The 21,106-nt window shown below is 60.2% G+C and overlaps 1 protein-coding gene and 2 long non-coding RNA genes across 8 annotated transcripts; 1 reads left to right on the plus strand and 2 right to left on the minus strand.

Moving 5' to 3' along the window:
* Positions 1-1,312: 1,312 nt before the first annotated feature.
* On the minus strand, positions 1,313-14,006 carry SLC25A29 (solute carrier family 25 member 29). Of its 6 annotated transcripts, none has more exons than XM_077910586.1 (5): positions 13,748-13,885; positions 8,499-8,542; positions 7,556-7,659; positions 3,050-6,561; positions 1,313-2,888 (listed from the first exon to the last, which is right to left on the minus strand). In XM_077910586.1, the coding sequence occupies exons 4-5, from the start codon at positions 3,278-3,280 to the stop codon at positions 2,166-2,168; spliced, it is 954 nt and encodes a 317-aa protein (XP_077766712.1). In that variant the 5' UTR covers positions 3,281-6,561; positions 7,556-7,659; positions 8,499-8,542; positions 13,748-13,885; the 3' UTR covers positions 1,313-2,165. The 6 variants fall into 6 exon arrangements, 5 of the variants coding, with proteins under 5 accessions (XP_077766712.1, XP_077766713.1, XP_077766716.1 ...); XM_077910587.1 differs by having other exon boundaries at positions 3,050-5,227; positions 13,748-13,884; XM_077910590.1 differs by lacking the exon at positions 7,556-7,659 and having other exon boundaries at positions 3,050-3,133; positions 13,748-14,006.
* Positions 12,992-18,620, plus strand: LOC144321147 (uncharacterized). The gene is made up of 2 exons (XR_013386884.1): positions 12,992-13,180; positions 16,019-18,620. It is a non-coding gene; the product is annotated as an uncharacterized LOC144321147 (long non-coding RNA).
* On the minus strand, positions 15,782-19,387 carry LOC144321146 (uncharacterized). The gene is made up of 2 exons (XR_013386882.1): positions 18,980-19,387; positions 15,782-16,223 (listed from the first exon to the last, which is right to left on the minus strand). It is a non-coding gene; the product is annotated as an uncharacterized LOC144321146 (long non-coding RNA).
* Between the last annotated feature and the right edge of the window lie 1,719 nt (positions 19,388-21,106).

Below are 21,106 nucleotides of genomic sequence, written 5' to 3' on the forward strand. Positions count from 1 at the left end.
TTGGATATATTTGTAGTTTTTATTTTTTTAACCACATTTATATGTTATTTATTCTAAACAAATATAAATTAGGGGGATCCCTGGGTGGCGCAGCGGTTTAGCACCTGCCTTTGGCCCGGGACTCGATCCCGGAGACCAGGGATCAAGTCCCACATCGGGCTCCCTGCATGGAGCCTGCTTCTCCCTCTGCCCATGTCTCTGCCCCTCTCTCTCTCTCTCTCTCATGAATAAATAAGATCTTAAAAAAAATAATAATAAATAATAAAAAAATAAAAATAAATATAAATTCAAATCCGGGAGAAAATAAAATGTCCAATTTATAAAAAAATACCCACATCTCTCCCGATCCCTTCCACCTGATTGACTAGTAATGTTTCAGGGTCAGCACTTGGGGTGGGAGTGGGGGCCCCGGGTTTCAGCATTTGCTAGGAAAAGAGAAGTGAGGGGCCAGGGGCCAGACCCAGAGCTGCTGCCTGGGACCCCAGAGAGGGGACCACTGGGTTCAAGGGGCCTGTGTTGTGCCTGAGAACACCTCACTCTGGGGTCACCAGCCAGCCTCTGCAGACAAGCTCAATGTCTCAGGCTGATGCAGGGTATTATGTGGGGGGTAAAGGTGCAGGAGAGCTGGTGGCCTTCCTGGGGGTAGTGCTGGGGGCCCTCTCTCCTGCCCTCCCATGACGTGGGCCAGAGCTTTTTGGCTCAGTTGGGAAGGAAAGAGACTCCAGGCTGGTAGGTGTGGAGATGCAGGTGCCCAGGACGGCCTCGAGGAAGGTGAGAAGTGAGAGTGGGTGGACAGTGAGAGACACCCCGTTAGCCAAGGAGGCCTCCTCCAGGAAGCCCTCGAGGACTTCTCAGGCTGGGGTTAGGTCTAATCTTAGATGGAAAATTCCGCTCACCTCTGAGAGCTCCACGTGACCTCCCCTCCTCCGTGAGTGTCCAGTCTGTGTCCTTACCACAGCTCAGTACCCCTTGGAGCTCACAACACACACTGCCTGGCCTGCCCAGGGGGAGGGTGAGCAGAGCCCAGGCCTCTCCCTGCTGGGAAGCCAGCCTTCGGAGGAACCTTTGTTGAACGGCTGACGCTCCGTCCCGCATGTTTGTGAGCTCCCTCCCCTACTCCTCCTGCCTCCGTCAGCCCCACTGTACAGATGAGGAGACAGAGGTCTACGTGTCCACCGGAGCTCGCCCTGGGCACGCACCTCGGGCTGCCATCAGGGCCCGAGAGCACAGACTACCAAGCCAGCCCCTTGGACTCCGGGGAGGGGTGGGGAATGGGGCCCCTTCCTCTGTGGTACACAAACAGGCCTCAGTCTTAAGAAAACAAAGAATATTTTATTCCTTCAGCAGTTTCTATACAACAGTGACACCACGTGAAGAGGGAGGGAGTCTGGTCTTTCTTGACCCCCTGGGAGAGCGTATCACGTTGCCCAAGAGGCTGAACCCCAATCAGGGCAAAGGAGACCAGAGGCTCCTCCAACATGTGCAAAACCATATGCCTCCTTGTGCAAACGCACGGCCGCCCTGTACTGGACGGCTGTGCCCGGGCTGCCCCCGGCTCAGTCCCAGGAGTGCAGGCCGCGCCTGTGTCCGCCATCAGGCCTCCCACCCCACCCGCCCCTCGTCATGGCATCATGGGAACACCGAGCATGAGGAGACTCCGGGGGACAGACATCATTTGCTGGGGCGTGGGGATCCTCCTGTACCCATCTCCTTGCTGACTTCTCTGCGCACCTTAGGGAGCCCTGGCTCCACACAGTGGCTGACCCATGTCCCCATTTTACAGACAGGCAGCCTGAGGACTGGCGGGCGACAAGCCGCCCTCCCACTGGCCCGTGCCTGGTCACCCGGCCCGGCCCCTAGGCTAACTCGGGGCTGCCCGGAGGTCCCAAGCCTCTTCGAGGGTCCCCCAGGTCCCGCTCCAGTGGGAGCGGCGGCAGCAGGTGCGCGGGCAGAGCATCCGGTTCTGGGGCACCAGGGGGCTCCCCAACACGGAGACCTAACAGGTGGCCGAGATGCGCCCCGCGGCTGCGGCAGGCGCAGGAGGATCCGCAGCCGCTGTCCACGGAGGTCACTCCGTGGTGACCGTCCCCGGGCGCCGCGGGCTCAGCTGTGCGGGGAGGGCCGGTCGGGGGTCGCGCGCTGGGGCCGGGCTCGGGCTCGGCTCGTCACAGGCTGGAGGGCTGGGCCAGGCCGCGCGCCGCCGGGGCGCCCTCGGGGCCGCGCGCGTAGCTGAGCACCACGGTGACGGTGGCGAAGGTGGCGGCGTTGACGGGGAAGGCGCGCAGCAGCGTGGAGGCCAGCCCGCGGGTGAACACGCGCCAGCCCTCGGCGCGGTAGCTCTGGCGCGCGCAGTCCGCGATGCCGCCGTAGCGCGGGGCGCCGCGGAGCCCGTCGGCCTGCAGCCGCGACTTGACCACGTCCACGGGGTAGGTGGACAGCCAGGACAGGATGCCCGACGTGCCGCCCGCCAGCAGCAGCTTGGGCACCAGCAGCGGGGCGCCGGGCTCGCAGCCGAGCGCGCGCGTGAGCACGTCGTAGGACAAGAAGTAGACGCCGAAGCTGGGGGTCTCGCGCAGCAGCGTGGAGGCCATGCCCCGGTTCACGCCGCGCAGGCCCTCGCGCCGGTAGATGTGCGCCAGGCAGTGCAGCGAGCCCCGGTAGGCGCGCGCCGCGCCCGCGTCCTGCAGCTGCAGCCGCGTCTTGGCCAGCTCCATGGGGCAGCAGATGACGCACTGGATGGCGCCCGCCGCCGCGCCCGCCACGAACTGGTTCAGCGGCGAGTCGCGGCCCAGCGCCCGCAGGGTGTTGCCCTGCACGCCGAACACCAGCGCGTTGATGAACGTGAGCCCCAGGAGCGGCGAGCCCAGGCCCTTGTACAGGCCCAGCACCTGCGGGGGGCGCACGGACACGGTCGGGCACGGGCGCGGCGGGGGGGTGGGGGTGGGGGGAGCCCGGGCCGCCGTCCCTCCCCGCGTGGCCGGACCCCTTCCCTCCCACCTGCACCTCGTGCCTCACCGCCCCCCGGCCCGGCCCGGCCCCTGCCACTCACGCTCTCCTGCTTGATGATGGACTGGAAGCAGTGCAGGGTCCCCCGGTACTGAGGCTTCTCCGCGCTCTGCACCTGCAGCCGCACCTGGAAGGACAGGGTCCGGGAGGGTGGGCAAGCCAGGCCACAGCTCCCCGCTCCCTTGACCCAGCCCTCAGGACAGCCCACGGAGGCTCTCTCGGGGAGGCCCAAGGCCGGACCCTGCTGGAGGCGGGGAGCCCAGGAGCTTTCCATGGCTACCAGGATGGGGCAGGGCCGGGTGTCCGTGCTTGCTCAGGGGGGAGGGTATCCAGTGGGGAAACAGCCACAGAGACAGCCAGCTGCATAGGGGGTACAGGGTCCCCAAGACCTCAGGCAACCAGAGGCAACTGGAGGCTGAGCCTCTTGTTGCATTATGTCTGCACCATGCGCAGACGGTGGGACATGAAGCGTTTCCCCAGACCTGCCCACTGCCCTGGTGGCAAACCATGGCCGATGCCAAAGGGGCTCCTCACCGAATTCCCATCACCCAACTCTCCTCCTCAGGGGCTGACGGTGCCCCCTTGGGTGTTAAAAGCAATGAGCCTTGGACTCTGAGGGCCTGCTGATTTCTGCCAGTAGCCCCCTCTGAGGACAGTGGTCGTGAGTTAAAGCAGGGACGGGAGAACAGCGGAGAGCCTCCTTGGTGACCATGTCCCCACCGCCTCCGGGACCTGGGAGCTCCAGCCCCGCCGCCCTTGGAGCCCCGTAGCCCAGAACCTCTTAACGTGAAAGTACTCTTTGTTGACCGGGAGCTTATCTCGGAGCTTGATACGCAGGCCCCGCAGGAGGGAGTGGGAGCACATTTCTTGAACTCAGAATCCAGGTCATGGGGGTGGGAGGGTGAGCTTAGGGCAAGTCATGTTCTCAGGAGCTGACTCAGAAATCACTGCCACCACCAGGGCCATGGCGTGAACACCCCTCTGTGCCCGGCAGCACCAGAGGGCCTAAGACTGGAACGACCAGCCGAGGTGGGTGTAGTGACCCCCCCCCCCCCTTCAAAGATGGGAACACTGAGGCTCAGAGATGTCCTGCAAGTCAGCTGAGGCTGTGTGTCCTCTCCAGCAGTGTGAGTGGCTCGGCTGTGTTGGTCGGGGCCAGGGTGGGGTGGGGTGGGGTGGGGTGGGGTGCTGGCTGGCCAGAGCCCTCCAGTGGACCTTCGACGGCCACATGCATTTCCAAGAGTATGTTTTTCAAGAACAAAAAAAGGACCATCTCTGCACACGAGGACCTCTGCAGTTGGCAGCCACTGCTCAGAGAAGCGGCTGGCAACCGAGAGCCCCCTGCAGCGGATCACCCCGGCACCCCTTCCCACCCTGGCTGCCCGGCTCTGCAGGGCCTGGCCGGGGAGGGGTGAATTTTCAGAGAAAAGCAAAAGCACTTGCTGCACTTTAATGACCTATTAACCTCTTGAGCTCTGCTCAGGTTGCTTTTGCAATGTGGGGTTTTTCATTCGTGTTCTGGGGTCCCTGGTGGGACATTGCTCTTTGTCGTGCACTGACACCACCTGGGCCCTGGAGGCAGACAGAGCTGGCTGGTGCTTGGGTTGGATTTTCAGGCACCTGGAGGGCGGCTCTAAGTCTTTGCAGGTGGGATGTGCTCATGTCCAGGTTGGTGCCAGCTTGGGCCCCACAGGGAGCAGGGAAGAGGCCCCGTTCCCCCTTTGTTACAGACCCCTAGACCAGGGATGAGCACTCGCTGGCTGGAGTTTGGGGGACTAGGTATGGGGGTGAAGTGGGGCCCAATCTAGAGTTGAGGTTAACATCTCGGTTGAGGATTGGCAAACCTGCCCCTGGAAAAGTGGTCATTTGCACACAGGCCCAGACGGCTCCTGGCTCTCCATGGGGACGAGCGACCCCAACGTGAAGACCCTCTGATCCAGAGGGGGCTGATTTTTCTCCATCAGCCCCACCTGCGTCCCCGCCCCAGGATGTGCCAGGCCCAAGCTCACCTCGAGGCCTCCCTGCCCCCTGCTAGTCAGGGAGGGCGCTGGGTGGGGTGGGAGGAGGAGGGGTGTGGCGGGGTGCGGTTCGGCCCAGGGTCTGGTTCAGAGAGGACAGAGAAGGGTGGGTTCCCCTGGTCTGTACTTACTAGCGCTCTCCAGGGTGAGGCTTACGCTCATCTACAACAAAGTTACACTTTTGCTATGGATGGAGACAGCCCCTAGCTCAGAAAGTAAAGGCGGTTAAAGCAACACAAAATGTCAACATCGCATCCAGGCGCGGAGCCCCCAGGGCCAGCCCCCGACCCCCCATCCCCTCCCCTGCCCTGGGATGGCCACTCCCCGGTGACAGCGGGTGGAGACCCCATGTCCCTGATGACCGTCCTGTCCAGTGACGTAGAAGGGGGACCGGGGGGCTCCTGGAGGGGCTGACCTTGTTCTGCTCTCCCCAGGTGTGAGCTTCCTGAGGATTCAGAGATCTCGACAGTGGGCGTGTGTGCACTTTTCTACATGTGGCAAATTTCAGTTAAAACAACACTAACAGAGCTATTGAAGTAAATCCCACTTTTGCCAAAAGCGAGGAATATATATGGGTCTGTGTAGATTTCTGGTTTTCAGCAGAAATCACTAATGAGGGTTAGGAAAGGGGACATATGGAGGATAGGGGTTTTTTTTTCCTACTTGTTTATTTATTTATTAAAGATTTTATTTATTTATTTGAGAGAGAAGACAGAATAAAGCAGAGGGAGAGGGAGGAGCAGGCTCCTCTGCTGAGCAGGAAGCCCCATGCAGGATTCGAACCCAGGACCCAGGATCTGAGCAGAAGGCAGGTGCTTAACCAACTGAGCCACCCAGACACCTCTTTTTCTTCCTTTTTAGTTTATATGTTTCTATAATGGTAAACAAAATGTCTTTACAAACTACATTTCTTTGTAATAGAAAGCCAACCAACAGGGACGCCTGGGTGGCTCAGCGGCTGAGCATCTGCCTTCAGCTCAGGGCATGATCCTGGGGTCCTGGGATCGAGTCCCGCGTCGGGCTCCCGGCATGGAGCCTGCTTCTCCCTCTGCCTGTGTCTCTGCCTCTCTCTGTGTGTCTCTCATGAATAAATATATAAAATCTTAAAAAAAAAAAAAAAAAAAAAAAAAGGCCAACCAAAAACTGAATGCACCTGATGATTAAATCACATTTTAGGGCACCTGGGTCGCTCAGTTGGTTAAGCCTCTGCCTTTGGCTCGGGTCATGGTCCCGGGGTTCTGGGATCGAGTCCTGTGTCGGGCTCCCTGCTCAGCGGGGAGTCTGCTTCTCCCTCTATCCCCCCACCCCCCACTGCTTGGGACTTCTCTCTCATGGTCTCTCTCTCAAATAAATAAATAAAATCTTTAAAATACACGCACACGCATTAAAAATAATACATACCCATGGCAGGCATGATGGCATAGGGAGGATTCTGAAGGAAGTGTACAGAATGGGAAAACTGATTTGTCAGTTAACGAATAATATGCTTTTCTACATTTCCCAATTTTCTTCTAATGAGAATTGTTTAACTTTTACACTGGGAAAGAGCCAGTAAAAAAAAAAAAAAAAAAGGCCATTGGTGATGCAGCATTAAATTAAAGCAAAAGAGCACGTTCCCTGATCAGCACAACGTAATAAAAAGTGCGTGAGCCTGTAAGTAGGACAAGAGGGGTCACGAGTTGAGTGACGGAGGTGATTACTGGGGGAGGCGTTTTTCCTACCCATAAGAAGCTTGGCTTTTAAAGACAGGTTTGCCCAGATGTGATGCAGGTGGGGCCGCAGTGGTGGCCAAAGTTCACCAATAGATTTCTTCAAAGGTCACCCTCCAGGAGCAAAAGGAGGGGGTCCAAGGGGCAGAAGCCCTGTGGAGTGGAGAGGCTCCTGCACCCAAATCACTGCTCTGCTGGGGGCGCTGGTCATGGTCCAAGAGCTCACGAGGGGGCCAGAGACACCAGGACAGAGTAGTCCCCAGCCTGGGGGCGCTGATGAGGGGGTCCTGGGGGTGGGGGGGACGGGGATGCTAGCTGACGGGGACCTGGCCATGCCCAGGCCGAGTCATGGCTCGGAGAGGCGTGGCCTCTGCAAAGCTAGGCTGAGGAAGCCAAGCCAGAGTCACTTCTTGGCCGGATACAGAGGCATTTACAACATGTGACCACAAGATATAAACACAGCACAACGTGTTCAGCGCCAGGCTGCCCTGGGCTGCTCTGGCCTGGGGGCCGGCAGCTGTGTGGACAGGCCCTCGGCGGGCTGTGCAGGGACACAGGCTGCTGTGTGGCCACCGGTCCTCCTGCCTTCTCCCTGCATTGCATACGATGGGATGGAAGGCAGTCTGTGCCCTTCAGGATGGCATTTCATGCAACCCAAACTCTGCCACTGAGCACCGCGCCACCAGGGCCTCTGTAATCTGGCCCATCGCCTCACTTTGCAGACGAGAACAGGGGGCCCAGAGGTAAAGCAACGGCCCAGGGGCACACAGCAGATCGGCTGGCAGGGGGCCTGCACCTTCACAGGAGCTTGCCAGAACTTACGGTCAGAGCCAACGCATAAAGCCCGGCCCCCGGGCCTGCGCTGGAGGAAACCCCAGCCCTGAGGTCCTGAGTCCTTTCCTTGCCCAAGGGCCACCTGGCTTCCACTGAAAAAAAAGAGGGGACTGGAAGTGACCTCTAACCCAGCTGGGCATGACATCCTTGCCCTCGCTCCAGCTGCAAGAGGGGCACAGTCAGGGTTTACGGTGGGTCACGGGCCTGGCCTCGCGCCCTGCTGCTCCGAGCGTGCCCGAGTTCCCAGGTGAAGCCCACGGGGGAAAGTCCAGACTTGGCTGGTTTAAGGACATAAAATCCCCACACAATGGGGAGAAAATCTTGGGAATTTCCAGCCGGAGAACATGGATTTCCTTTGTTTCCATTTTGAGCCTGTGAGGACCTGGATCCGAAGATTTTATGGGGGCTAAACTGGCTACCCGCGTGCCTGCCCCCCGGGGCCACACGCTCCATGGGGGTGCACACCAGCCCCTGGGAACTGATGCGAGCCAGCGGTGGTCACCACTGTGTGAAGACCATGTTCATGGGAAGTCCTGACAAGTTCTGGTTTTGCTCGATTTCTGTATTTTCTCTCTAAGCTGCTCTTTCTTTCAAGATGTGTAGGGGGGCTTCTGCATCAGAACGGGGCCCCTCCACTCTGCTCTGGGCAAGGGGAAGCCTGCGCTTCAGCCTCCCGGTCTCAGTGGGCCAGGTACCACAATGGACCCTCTGGGTTGTGCCCCGACCTGGGAGACGTAGGGACAGACCCAGAAGGAAAGTGGACACGCGGCCATCCGCCTAGGTGTCACAGAGAACCTGAGGCTATCTTTATTCTAGAACCCAGGGGGAGACCTTACAGGTATTCCTAAGGTGAGGTCCCTGTAAAGGGGCCTCTGTCCAAGGTCTGCACCTCCACAAACACTTGACAGTAAAACCGTGACAAGAGACTCACCTTGACCGTGTCAAATGGGTGTCCCACAAGCACGCCTGCCACACCTGGAGGGAAAAAGGAAGGCCATCACCCACATGTCCTAGAAAACTCAGAAAGCTGGGGGGGGGGGTGTTTCAGCTAGGAGGACTGCACGGTAGTCACCTGATGGGACAGAGATGTTTATTGGACACCTACTGTGTGCCAGGTGCCTACTGTGTGCTCCTTTGTCCGTGGCTCTGTGCGAGCAGTGGGAATAAGACGGTGACGTCCCTGACATCAAGCCAGGATCTGTCCAACTCAAAGTTGGTGTCTCTCCCCCCTCTGCTGCTCACCACACTTGACTGATGACAGAAGTTGTCTTCCACCCCCCACCAAACACCTCCATGCCAGGGACCCCACGACTCGGGGCCAGACGGTCACCCAGATTTTAATTTTCCCTCGGCCACTCACCAGCTGGCCAAGCTCACAAGGAACTCGAGGTCTGCGGCTCACTGATCTCACCTGTACTAGGTGTGACCCCCCCCCCCCCCCCCACTGCCCTGCGGTGCTGACCCAGGCCCTGAGGCAGCCAGGTATTGCAGATGCTGGCTGAGCACTCCCTTCCCTGCAGGGGAGCTACCTGCAGCCCGGGGAAGTGGGGGGGTCAGCTCCTGACTTTGTGATCATGCACAATGCGCAGCAGTCCAAGCCAGGCCAAAACCCCAGCCCCACCCCCAAGGACAAAGGCTCGCTCTCCAAACTGGCTCCTAAACGCTTTTCAGAGTCCCGAGTGCTATTCAGGTGCATATGTCACAGGGAATTTGCTACCCTGTTACCCCATTCGTGGGAGAAAGGGAGGCTGGGGAGGTGGAGTAACCCATGCACGTACTCCCACACTTTCCTCCCTAGCATTTTGTGTGTGAATCTCTTAAAGTTCTCTCTTTACTGCCAGGAGTGTTCATAATTAAGAGTTACTATTTGTTGAGTGGCAAACAGTAACGTTTCTACCTCCCGATATGTAAAGAAAGGACCATTAGCCCATTTTTTACAGATGAGAAATGGGAGGCCCAGAGAATACATCCATGGTGGTGGTGGACTGAGGATTCGAACCCGGGTCTTCTGCGCCTGGAACCCTCCTCCTTAACCAGTGCTGCCTTCAGCCCAGGGCGTGATCCTGGAGTCCTGGGATCGAGTCCCACGTCGGGCTCGCTGCACGGAGCCTGCTTCTCCCTCTGCCTGTGTCTCTGCCTCTCTCTCTCTCTGTGTCTCTCATGAATAAATAAATAAAATCTTAGAGAAGAAAAAAAAAAGATTGTACCTATCCAAGGGAGAAGAGAGCACAAGCAGAGGGAGAAGCAGCGTCCCCACTGAGCCCAGGGTGGGGGCTAGATCCCCGGACCCCAAGATCATGACCTGAGCCCAAGACAGCTGCTCAACTGACCGAGCCACCCAGGCGCCCCCGTGACGTTTAACTTTCAACCTGCTTCTACTACTTTGTTTTCAGGGCTCCTGGAAGCGAGCTACGGCTCGGCTTTGCTTTCTGCTCCCCTCTGAAGCTGTCTCTGATTTTGCCAAGTCGGGAGATGTGACACGACTCCATCTTACTTTATGTGAATGAATTCTTTTACTCCTTTTCCTTTCTGCATTTTTGTTGGTTCAGGCAAACTGCCACTTGTCCTCTTTCTGCTTGGTAACGTTTAAGTTCAGCTAAAGGTTACTTCTTGTTTCTAACGCTTAGAATCATTATGTAGAAAAAGGGTAAGAACCGACACCCCCCCCCCAAGGCTCTCTGCTCCCCCCAGTGCCCTACCCCACCCCAGTAAGAGCTACCCCAAGAAGTCCCCACCCCTGCAGCTTCTGCTCACCCCCCAGAGACCCCAGAGACTCAGAGCTCGTCCCTCTCCCCCTGGCCTCTGCCCCTTCTTGGGGTCTCTACTCTGACCAACTGCTTTTGTTGGAGCTTTTCTGGATTTTTTTTTTTTTTTCTCGAAGGTAACATATAGGGAAATGGCCTCCGAATTCCTGCTCCTCAGCATAATCTATTTCTTTAACACTGATGGGAACAAGGGTCCTGTGCTCTGGGGAGGCTCTCAGGCCCAGGCCAGTATCCCAGAATCTTCTGGCTTCTGGTGCTGCAGCTGAGAAATCCGTTGCCAATGCGTTTCTTCTCCTTTGTCAATAATTTATGCATTCTATCAGGAAGCCTCGGAGATTTTATCTGTAGATTTCAGGAATGTCAGCGAGATGCCAAGGGTGTGTCTTTCTTTCTCTCTCTCTCTTTTTTTTTAAAGTAACCCTGCCTGGTACCACGGCAGTGCTTTCACTTCTAGACTCAGGCCTTTTTCTGATCAGGGAAAATTTCCACTATTACATATTCATCCTAATCATCCTCTCCAGACCTTTCTATCCTTCTGGAACCCCTATCATTCACAGGAAGACGAAAAGACATCCCCAAGGCGTCTTTTCCCTCAAGACTTCCATGCCTTTGTCTCTGGTCTTTTGAGACACACTTTGTTTCTATCTTTTGCAATCCACCTTCTTTTTCCTGTCGTGTTATGAATTTTCTAAATTTGAACACCCTAGTTCTAGCATTTATTTTCTTGGGCTGTAACTGATCTCCTGGAGTTTTGGAAAGCTGACACTTGTCTGGGGTATGCTGGTTGGCCTTGCTTCTCTCTCCAGCTGTGGGCCCCTCGGGGCCTCGCACATGCCCTCTGCAGCCAGGCCCCATTGTGGGGTCCCCAAGGAGCACATGCTGGAAATGGTGGGGGCTCCCTTCTTGGGGTGTGTGTGGGCCAGACTTGCTCAGGTTCTGGCCCCGGCCTTTGTCAGCTCCCGGATTGGAGGGGTGACCCCCACCAGCCCCGGTTGGGAGGCCCAGCAAGGCCTCCAGTGGCAGCCAGCCATCTGCATCCCCACGTTGTCAAGGCCTCTGGGGAGGAGCTCAGTGCTCACCCAGGACATCCCCATTCACAGGAACAGAGTGGGCCTTGAGGCCTGCCTCGTCAGGGCTTCCAGTCCCCAAAGTCTTATCCTTTTAACCTCACAGTTCCCTTGAGAGCCAGGAAGCCCTGCCAGGCCAGCTCCCCAACAGGCCAGGGAGGGAGCCCAAGCAGACCCTCTCAAACCCCCGAAGCCTGTGCTCAGTGCCTGATGTGAACTGGATTCTTAGGGGCACCCGCACCCCATGGCACTCCAGGGTAGGGTTGGGGACCACTCCCCTGGGCAGGGTTCTCGGCCCCTCCTTGAGCAGCTCCCCACACCTCCTCCTGTCCACGCCTCTCCCGCCGCAGCCCTCAGCCCCCAGGGAGCCCTCCATTCAGAGCACTGGGCCTGTTGGGCGCGATGGGATGGGACGGACACCTGGGCCTGACCCCCGGCGGGGAGTGCCGCCCAGCATTCCGACCTTCCCACCACGTGAGCACCTGGACGCAGTCGGTCAAGGTGCCTGGCCCTCCTCCCCGGGGGCGACACCGAACACGTGACCCGACACTCCGCCAATCAGAGGTGATGCACAGTTCTCCCCCCCAGGATCCGGAATCTGGAGGGACGCCCAGGCCCCCAGAGAAGCACCACCGTCATCCTCCCCTGAACCTCCAGGCCTGGAGGAGCCCGAGCCCAAGTCACCAGCCAGGGGTCGAGGTGGGAGCGCTACCTGCGCACGGTTCCTAGACCGTCCCCCTGCAAAGGCTGCGCCATGCCATCAGGCCACTGTCCCCCTCGTCCCTCCACTTCTCAAGGCCAAGGTGTCTCCTGGGTCACTTAAGAGCAGGAGAGGATCCCAGGGGGAGGGGAGCTGACGACCGACACAAGGAATCTTCATCCTCATCCCCCTGGGGACTCGGGCCTCCACTCTCACAGCAGGGAGGTGGGTGCGCACCAGCAGCCCCAGGCTTGTGCCTGGGTGAGAGTGAGGCAGTGGGGCGGGGCTGTGGCTTAGAGCTGGGTGTGGGCCGCACCCTTATCTCGCCCCCATCCTGGAGCCTGGACCGGGATCTCCTAGGTGGGCCCGAGGAGGGTGGGCAGAAGGCATTCGGGGAGGGGCCTTTTGTGAGCAAGCGCCTAGAGCGAACACGTGTGCCTGGGGGGATGGGTCCCTAAGCAGGCCCGGCCTTAGGATGAGGAGTGCTCCCCCAAACCCCACAGCTCCCAGGGGGCTCCAAGGACACCTGGGAGAAGTCCGAAGGAATCCTGCCCCTCCAGGGAAAGAACTCCCACTCCCCGAGGGGTTGGAAAGGGTCTTTGGCCACGGGACAGCCCACCTTCACTGAGCCACCATGGAGGGAGGAGGAGGGTCTGGAGACCAGGAGGAGCCAGCAGGGATGCGGGCAGGTACGGGGGAGGGGGAGACAGGAAGCGCCGGGTGGGGCCCCGGGGTGGGGGAGCTGAGAGCTGGATCTGCAGAGGCCGCCCCTCCTGTGTCCTCCGGCCTGGGCTTAGGAGAAACGCACCCATTTATGAAAAGCCCTAAGGTTTTACCCCTTTGGCAAGCCCGGCGGGGTGGTTTCCTGGGGCCTGATTGGGTAACAGCCTGGGAAAGTTCTTAAATCCCTTCACACACATGGCTTCCCTGGCACACGCCCTCCACCGTCTCCTCCTGCCCCGACTGCAGAGGCTCGAATGCCCGCGGCCACTGCTAGTCACTCCTCGGCCTCCAGGTCGCCCGGCGCCCAACCCAAGCCGAGCAACAGCGACGACAGCGACAGCAGCGACAGCAACGGCAGGTGCCGGAGGAGAGAAGCCCAGCAGGAGGGCGGGACCGGCCTGGGGTCACGCACCCGCATCTCTGCCCCTCGGTGGGGGCCCCTGGCGGCCCCACAGGAGACGCGCACGCGTGACACGAGGGCTACCCACGCCGCGTGTGGGGCCCGCCCGGTCCCGGGGGGGGGGGGCGCCCGCAGCAGCTCGCGGACCGGCACGGGAGGGCGCGCGGTGCCCACGCGTGACTCGGCGCCCGAGGTCGGGCCGGCCCGCTGGGGGGGGGGGGGCGCCCTGCCAGCCCAGCCCCGCGCGGCATCCGCGGGGGAAGCGGGGAGCCCGCCCCAAAGTTCTCGGGCGCCGCGGGTGCGGGGCAGGTGCGGGCGATGCGGCCTCGGGAGGGCGCGCGGGGCGGAGCGCACCCCGCACCCCTGCACCCCGCACCCCGCCCTGGCCAGGCCCCGTGCGCCCCGGCGCCCCCACCTGCCGCCCTCGCGGGCCGCGTCCCGGGAGCCCCGTCGGCCCCGAGCCAGGCCGGGGGGGGGGGGCCCGACGCCCGCAGGTGAGCGGCCCCCGCCGCGCGGCATCCTTACCCCCCGCGCATCCAGCCAGGAAGTCGAGCGCCATGGCCGGGCCCCCGCGAGGCCGCCTTCCTCCTCGCCTCCTGCTCGCGGCCCTCGCCGGCCCGGGCGCCGTCGGGGGACCCCGGCGCGCGGGCTCGGGGCTCGGCCTGGCGGCCTCGGGGGCGCGGCCCGGGGCGGGGGCGGGGGCGGGGGAGGCGGCTGGGCGCGCGGGTCCTCGGCCGCGGTCCCTCGCCGGCCGGCTCGCTCGCCCTGGCCCCGCCGCCGCCGCGGTCCCCCACCTCGGGCCGCGCGCCCCGCCCCCGGCCTGCCCCCGGGGCTGCGGGCGGGGCCGCGGGAGCGCAGCGCGGCCAATGGGCGGGCGAGGCGCGGCCCCCTCCCCGGCTCTGCGCGCCGCCGCCGCGCCTCGTTGGCCCGCGTGCCCGGGCGGGCGGGGGCGGGGCGGGGCGGGGCGGGCGGGCGGGCGGGAGGGCCGCGCCGCAGACAAAGAATGCGCTTCGTGCGCCCGCCCGCGCCGCTCGGGCTGCAGAGGCGGGCCGGGGGCCGGGGGCCGGGGGCCGGGGCCGGGGGCCGGGGCCTGGCGGCGGCCTGTGCGGCGCGGGGACCTCCGGGCGGGCGCGACGCGGGTCCACGGCTCGGCCGAGCGGGGCGGGCGCCAGGCCCCGACCGTGCGGCAGCCCCGGGCCCGGCCGGTGCAGCGGGGACGCGGGCTCGGACGCCCCCGGCCGGGACACCCCGCAGGCGGCGCTCCGGGGGGCGCCCTCGGGGTCCCGCAGCTGCCCGCGCGCCGCGGGGCCAAGGGTGGCGGAGCCCGGCAGGTCCCCGCGCGGAGGGGCGGCTCGGGAGGCCTGCGGACCGGGCGAGCGGGGGCGGCGGGGCGGCGGGGGAGCCGGGCGGGGGCCTGCGGTCGGGCCTGGCTCGGCGGGCGCCCGGCCTCACCCTGACAGCGAGGGGACACCCTTCAGGCCGGGGCCCAGCTGCCTCCTGCCCGGTCCTGCGCTTGGGACCGCACCCCCTGCCGGGTTTCCGGGGTGCAGATCACACAGCTCGGTTATTCTCATCGGACCGGTTCTGAAGCCAGCACGGGGATGACAATGGATCCGTACCCAAGGCTTTTTGTTTTTCTTTTTGTTTTAAGATTTTTATTAAGGGCGCCGGGGGGCTCAGCGGTTGAGCGCCTGCCTTCGGCTCAGGGCGGGATCCCGGAGTCCCGGGATGGAGTCCCAGTCGGGCTCCCTGCAGGGAGTCTGCTCCTCCCTCTGCCTGTGTCTCTGCCTCTCTCTCTCTCTCTCTCTCTGTGTGTGTGTCTCATGAATGAATAAATTTTAAAAATTTTATTTATTAGACAGGGTAGAGCACAAGTGGGGAGGCGCAGAGGGAGAGGGAGAAGCAGACACCCTGCTGAGCAGGGAGCCCCACACCATGGGATCTCAGGACCCTGAGCCTGAGATCATGACTGAGGCGAAGGCAGATGCTAAACCGACTGAGCCGCCCAGGTGCCCCTGTATCCAAGGTTTTAATACTCTGTTCTGGTACTAGGGGATATGTGAGGTGTGTGTAAGCAGTGGCCCGTGGTGATACACAGGCCACCAGGAGTCCAATGGCAATGTATGGTTTCTTTTCATTCTTCTTAGACTCTAGATAGAACATTCATTAAGCAGAGACCCAAACCCAGGTCTGCTGACTCTTAGTCCAGTGCTCGTGATGGCTGGTGGGCCCTGAACTAGGGGTCTGGAGGCCTGGGTTTGAATATCGTCAGCCTCTGACCTCAAGGAACCAGAAAAGCAATAGCATGTAGGCCCCAGGAGAAGCCCAGACCCAAAACGGGCAGGAATTGGCTATGGGAGCACTCCCCTAGCTGGAGGCCTCCCAAGCATGACAATTAGACTATATCCAGGTGACTCACCCCTAGGAACAAGTTGTTCCCTGGGAGCCAGTGCCTCAGGGAGCAAAGCAAAATGCCTGCAGCATCTACCCCTGGTTTTGGAGGTTTGAGAACAAAGTCGAGTACCTTAACAGGGCAGTAAATCAGAAAGTTGAGAACACTGGACAAGGAATTTATTTATTTTGTTAGCACAAGCAGGGGGAGGGACAGAAGGAGAGGGCGAGAATCTCAAGCAGGCTCTGACTGCGCTGAGTGTGAAGCCCGATGCAGGGCATGACTCTGGGATCACGACCTGAGCCGAAACCAAGAGTGGGATGCTTGCTTAATCACTTAACCGACTGTGCCACCCAGGCGCCTTGCCTTACATATTTTTTATTTAATTTTTTTTTTTTTTTTAGGAGAATGCACGTGCCTTGAAGTTAATGCCATGCTTGGGGCAGGTGGCATGAACCCTGACCTCCAGGGGCTCCGGTGGCAGTTCGGAAGAGACCAGAAAGTGAAAACGAGGAAGTCCTGGCCAAGTAAATGAGGACGCGATGCCCATATTTTGGAGCTGCGTTATGACGTCAGCTGTCGGTTTCTGTGTCTCTTCTGTTTCGTTTCCTGAGGATAAAATTAGAGCACAGGATACGGTTGCTCAAACTCCTCACCTTCCGCAGAGCCGCAGGCCCCACCCCTGTCCCCGGGGAAGCCACCCTGCAGGGCTCTCCTGGGTCCCCAGCCTTATAGGGCAGGAGGAACTGGAAGCCAGAGCAGTAGCAGGACAGCGGGTGGGGGAGGGAGTGTCACAGGGGCCCAGGGGTCAAGCCAGGTCACTGAAAAGTCCATGGTGCAAGTTTTTCTTTTGTACAGCTTTTATAATTCCCTACACAAGGCAGGTCCCATGTGGAAGAATTAGTAACACCAGCAGGAAAAGAGGAAAAGAAAACCACCTCTGTTCTCCCCACCCTGAAATCACTTGAATCCAGAGACAGGAGGCTGTTTTGACCCGGGTGACGTGGGCTGGGCTGGGCTGCCAACTGACTCCCCGCTCACTTGGAATAAAACCTGGGTGCTTCTAAGCCCAAGGGGATCGGACCACAACCTCATACCCCAAGCCCATCCTCACCCCAGTGCTTTTGCGCCGGCTGCTTCCCCTGCCTGGGAAGCTCTTCCCTTGCCCAGATCACCTCCAGAACTCGGGCCCCTGTTCATTTGTTCACCTCCTCACACAGGGCTTGGCTGGCCTTCCCTGTCTGCAGTGGACAGCCCGCCTCCCCTCCCCACACTGGTCTCTTTCAGCTCCTAGAGTGACATTTTTTGTTCCTCTATGCGTTTATCACCTCTCTCCCGCTGGAATGGAAGCTCCACCAGGGCAGGGACCTTCTCTGCCTCCTCCATTAACACTGTCAGGCAAGGCAGGCACACAGTGGGTGCTCAATAAATGTGCAAGCTGCATGGCCAGAGGCATGAAAGGTGATGGGCCCTGGGTGGGGGGGTGAAATGAGTGGGAGGCCCCGCTGGCTGATAGCCTGATGCTTCTCCAAGGACTTGTGTTCTGTGAACAAGAGGTGAGGGGGGTGGTGGGGGCTCTGGGTGGTAGTTTTTTCTAAAACGGATTTTTAGAATTAAAAGCTTCAGAAACAAAGTTTCAGCCTGCTGGGCTACAGTCTGCCCTGATAAGGAGCCAGGGAGATGCAGGAAGGGGACATGCCTCTCCTGGAGTGGGGTGTGTCTGTCTGTCTGCAGAGCCAGACTCCTGCACCCATGCCTGTCAGTTTTGACCCAAAAGCAAGAGTCACAGGGCACCTGTGGAGGTCAGTCAGTTAAGCATCCGATGCTTGATCTCAGCTCAGGTCTTGATTTGGCATCGTGAGTTCAAGCCCTGCCTTGGGCTCCACGCTGAGCAAGAAGCCTACATTTATTTATTTTTATAAAGATTTTATTTATTCATTAGAGGCACAGAGAGAGGCAGAGACACAGACAGAGGGAGAAGCAGGCTCCCCGATGTGGGTCTCGATCCCAGGACCCCGGGATCACGCCCTGAGCCAAAGGCAGACATTCAGCCACTGAGCCACCCAGGAGCCCCAGAAGCCTACATTAAAAAGAAAAAAAGAAAAAAAAAATTAAAAAAAGAAAAGAAAAAGAAAAAGAGAGAAAGCAAGCATCACTGTGCCAACTCAGGAACTCAGGCAGGGGGTTAACAGGCAGCTGAGCGGGGGATCGGGGTCCCGGCCTGGCCTGCAGTGGGGCCCCAGCCACAGGCTCCCCTCACTAGGCCTCCAAGATCAGAGCCTCCCAGGATGGTGGCTGACACACAGGTTTGCAGGACTAGGAATCAGCCTCAGGGAACAGAGGGGCTCACAACCTGCATTTAAAGTGACCCCTTCAGCCCGGGGTGCTCAGAGGTTTAGTGTCTGCCTTCAGCCCAGGGCCTGATCCTGGAGACCCGGGATCGGGCCCACGTGGAGCTCCCTGCATGGAGCCTGCTTCTCCCTCTGCCTGTGTCTCTGTCTCTGTCTCTCTCTCTCCTGAATAAATAAAAAAAATCTCTTAAAAAATATATTCATAAAAAAAATAATAAAGTGACCCCTTCAGGATGCCTGGGTGGCTCAGTACTTGGGCATCTGCCTTCCACTCAGGGTGTGATCCCAGGTTGGAGGATCGAGTCCCAGGTCGGGCTCCCTGCATGGAGCCCGCTTCTCCCTCTGCCTGTGTCTCTGCCTCTCTCTGTTGTCTCTCATAAATAAATAAATAAATAAATAAATAAGTAAGTAAATAAGTAAATAAAATCTTTAAAAAAAAATAAAGTGACCCCTTCAGGAGCACACGGGTGACTCAGTGGTTAAGTGTCTGCCTCGGGCTCAGGTCATGATCTCGGGGTCCTGGAATCGAGTCCCACGTCCTGCTCCCTGCTCAGCAGCGAGTGTGCTTGTCCCTCTGCCCCTGCGCATCCCCCTGCTCCTGCTCTTGCCTTGTCTCTCTCTCAAGTGAATAAACAAAATCTTTTAAAAAATAAAATTAAGTGACCCCTTATTCATCTGTGAGATTAGGGGTTTCCCAAAGGCATCTTCAGCTGTCCACCTGGGGAGGGCAAGGTCTCCAGCCTTCGAGGACTGTGGCAGGCAGGAGGGGGACCGAACTAGGGCTCCCTGCCCCGCACTCACGGGAACTGGCTCCGACGGGTCTCTGTCCCCGTGAACCGGTGGCTGCCCTCTGGATGTCTCCGGCCTCTGGTGCAGTCCAGCCCCCAACTAAGTAAGTCCACTTTGGGCCACAGAGGCCGAAGGGCCGGGGACCCGTTGGGGACAGCCAGCTGCTGTCCTCCCAAGTGCAGGGTGCTCCGAGTTCTCTCCTTAGGGAGACTTGAAGCAACTCACCTGAATGGAGCCCCATTTACTGGAAATGCCCGGGCTGCCCACTCTGGAGCCGGCCTGGGCCCTCGTGCCCGCTCTGGGCCCCTGGACCATCTCCATCGCGCTTCGGGAACACTGGCGGTGTCCTGGGGCACCTCTCGGTGAGCTGCGGGCTTCTCCTGCACGGGGCACCCCCCCCCCTTGGCCTGGGAGTGGTCCAGAGACCTGAGCCCAGAGGGAGGGAGGCTCGGCCAGGTTAGGAGATGACCTGACCGGAAACTCAAGATGGGAACGATATAAATAGACGCCCGGCAAATGCTTCAAGTGTAAAAATAGAGCCTGCAGGGGCCTGCCCGAGGGTGCCGGGGCCTGGAGGCCCGAGGGTGCTGGAGGGCCTGGAGGCCCGAGGGGTGGTGCAGGGGCCCTCCCGCAGGACAGAGGGCCGGAGGCACCCAGCAGGTGTGCAGACCCGGCACTGCGTGGGCTGGCCCGGGCTGGCCTCCCTGGGGTGGCACGCTGTCCCGGGGCCGGTGAGCAGACCGTTGTCCCAGGCCAGAGGGCCGTGTGAGCAGGCACCCGAGGGCAGTGGCCGGAGGAGGGCAGTGTGTCCCCACGAGGGCGCTGGGCTGGGTGGCGGGTGAGCTGGGGTTGGCACCACGGGAGGCCGCGGCAGGGGGCGGGATGACCTGCTCTGAGCCCACAGGCGGGTTGGCCGGTCACGGACGCAGCAGGCCGGGCCCCGGAGCGCAGGTGCAGGACAGGCCGGGAAGCTACAGATACCCTCGGCGTCGGGCGTCCCGGAGCCCTGCCGTCCTGCAGGAGTCCTGGGCCCGGAGTCCCCCTGTTCCAGAACCTCTCGCAGCGGGGAGGGCCTTGTGCGACCTCTGTGTCCCTCCTTCCCCCCGGCTTCTCCGCCTGTCACGGCCGCCCAGCCAGGCAGCGTCTTCCCGGGCAGCTGCCCGTGGACAGTCCCTCCTTTGTCCCCTTCTCCCCCGCACCTGCAGCTTCGGGCTCTGTCCTCCTGAGAGACGGTCCTGTCCTTCGGAGTCTCTGTCCTCAGCCCCCTTGGGAGCCTGACTTCTATGCCACGTGGCGGGAAGCATGAGGGGCTGGCTGGGAGCCAGGCGTCCCCCCGGGGTGTACCCCTCACGGGGCCGGGGGGCCAGGTGGAGGGTGGCAGGCAGGCCTCTCTCACCCCATCTGTGTTCCTGAGAATCTTCGTCCGTCCGGCAGCAGGGGCGTCCCGGTGAGCCTGGCCTCGGGGGGCTTCCCAGGCACTCGTGTGCTCTGGCCCAGCTGGCGACGTGCCCTCACCCACACCCCTGTGGGCCCCTGCCTTCTTCCGGAGCAGCTCGGCTGTACCCCCTTGCTGGAAGCCTCCACGAAGCCCCAGCGGACACAGGCTGGCCACGCTCAGCTGTTTCCAGTCCCGGCTGGCTGTGGTGGCTTGAAGACACGTCCACTAATTCGTCCACACCCTCCACCTCCTAATTCCCCTCTCACCGAGGGTGGGCCGGAATGAGTGATTCACTTCCAGCAAATAGAAAACAGTGGGAAGGACCATGTGTCACTTGCGAGACAGTCACCAAGGCATTGTGGCCACCCCATTGCTCTTCCTCTTGGATCACCAGCTCTGGGGGGACCTTGGGAGCCATGTCGGGAGTGGTCCCGTGGAGAGGTCCCCTGTGTCGAGGACCGAGGCCTCCAGCCACCTTGGAAGGAGGTCCCCCGGCCCCCATCAGGCCTTCAGATGGTGCAGCCCAGCCCCACACCTTGATGGCAGCATCAGGGGAAACCCTGAGCCACAGCCAGCCAAGCTATTCCCAGATTGCGGACACTTGGACGTCATGTGGCCATTTGATGCCGCTAAATTTGGGGTCATTTATTCTGCAGTAGTAGATAGTATCGAGTCCCCAGCCAGGCTGGGCCTGCAGGTGGGTGAGGGGAGTCTCTAGGTCATTTCTGGATCCCAGTGCCCAGCACAAGACCAGGCCCCCTGTAATGATTGATTGATTGACAAAAGCCAATAAGCTTCCCTCCTCTAAACCATCAGGCTTTTTTTTTTTTTTTTTTAAACCATCAGGCTTTAGTCCTGCTTTATATGGAGAGAGCTTCCTGTTGCTCAATCCAACTCCCTGTGTCTTGGATCAG

Source organism: Canis aureus, chromosome 9, assembly GCF_053574225.1.
Source record: "Canis aureus isolate CA01 chromosome 9, VMU_Caureus_v.1.0, whole genome shotgun sequence".
Classification (NCBI taxonomy): domain Eukaryota; kingdom Metazoa; phylum Chordata; class Mammalia; order Carnivora; family Canidae; genus Canis; species Canis aureus.

Bases quoted from the DNA above. Each gene is read 5' to 3' on its own strand.
- SLC25A29 (XM_077910589.1), bottom strand. From the start codon at position 3,280: ATGGAAAGCTCCTGGGCTCCCCGCCTCCAGCAGGGTCCGGCCTTGGGC. The intron at 2,889-3,049 runs GTGAGTGGCAGG...CGCCCCCCGCAG, and splicing joins CCATCATCAAGCAGGAGAGC to GTGCTGGGCCTGTACAAGGG.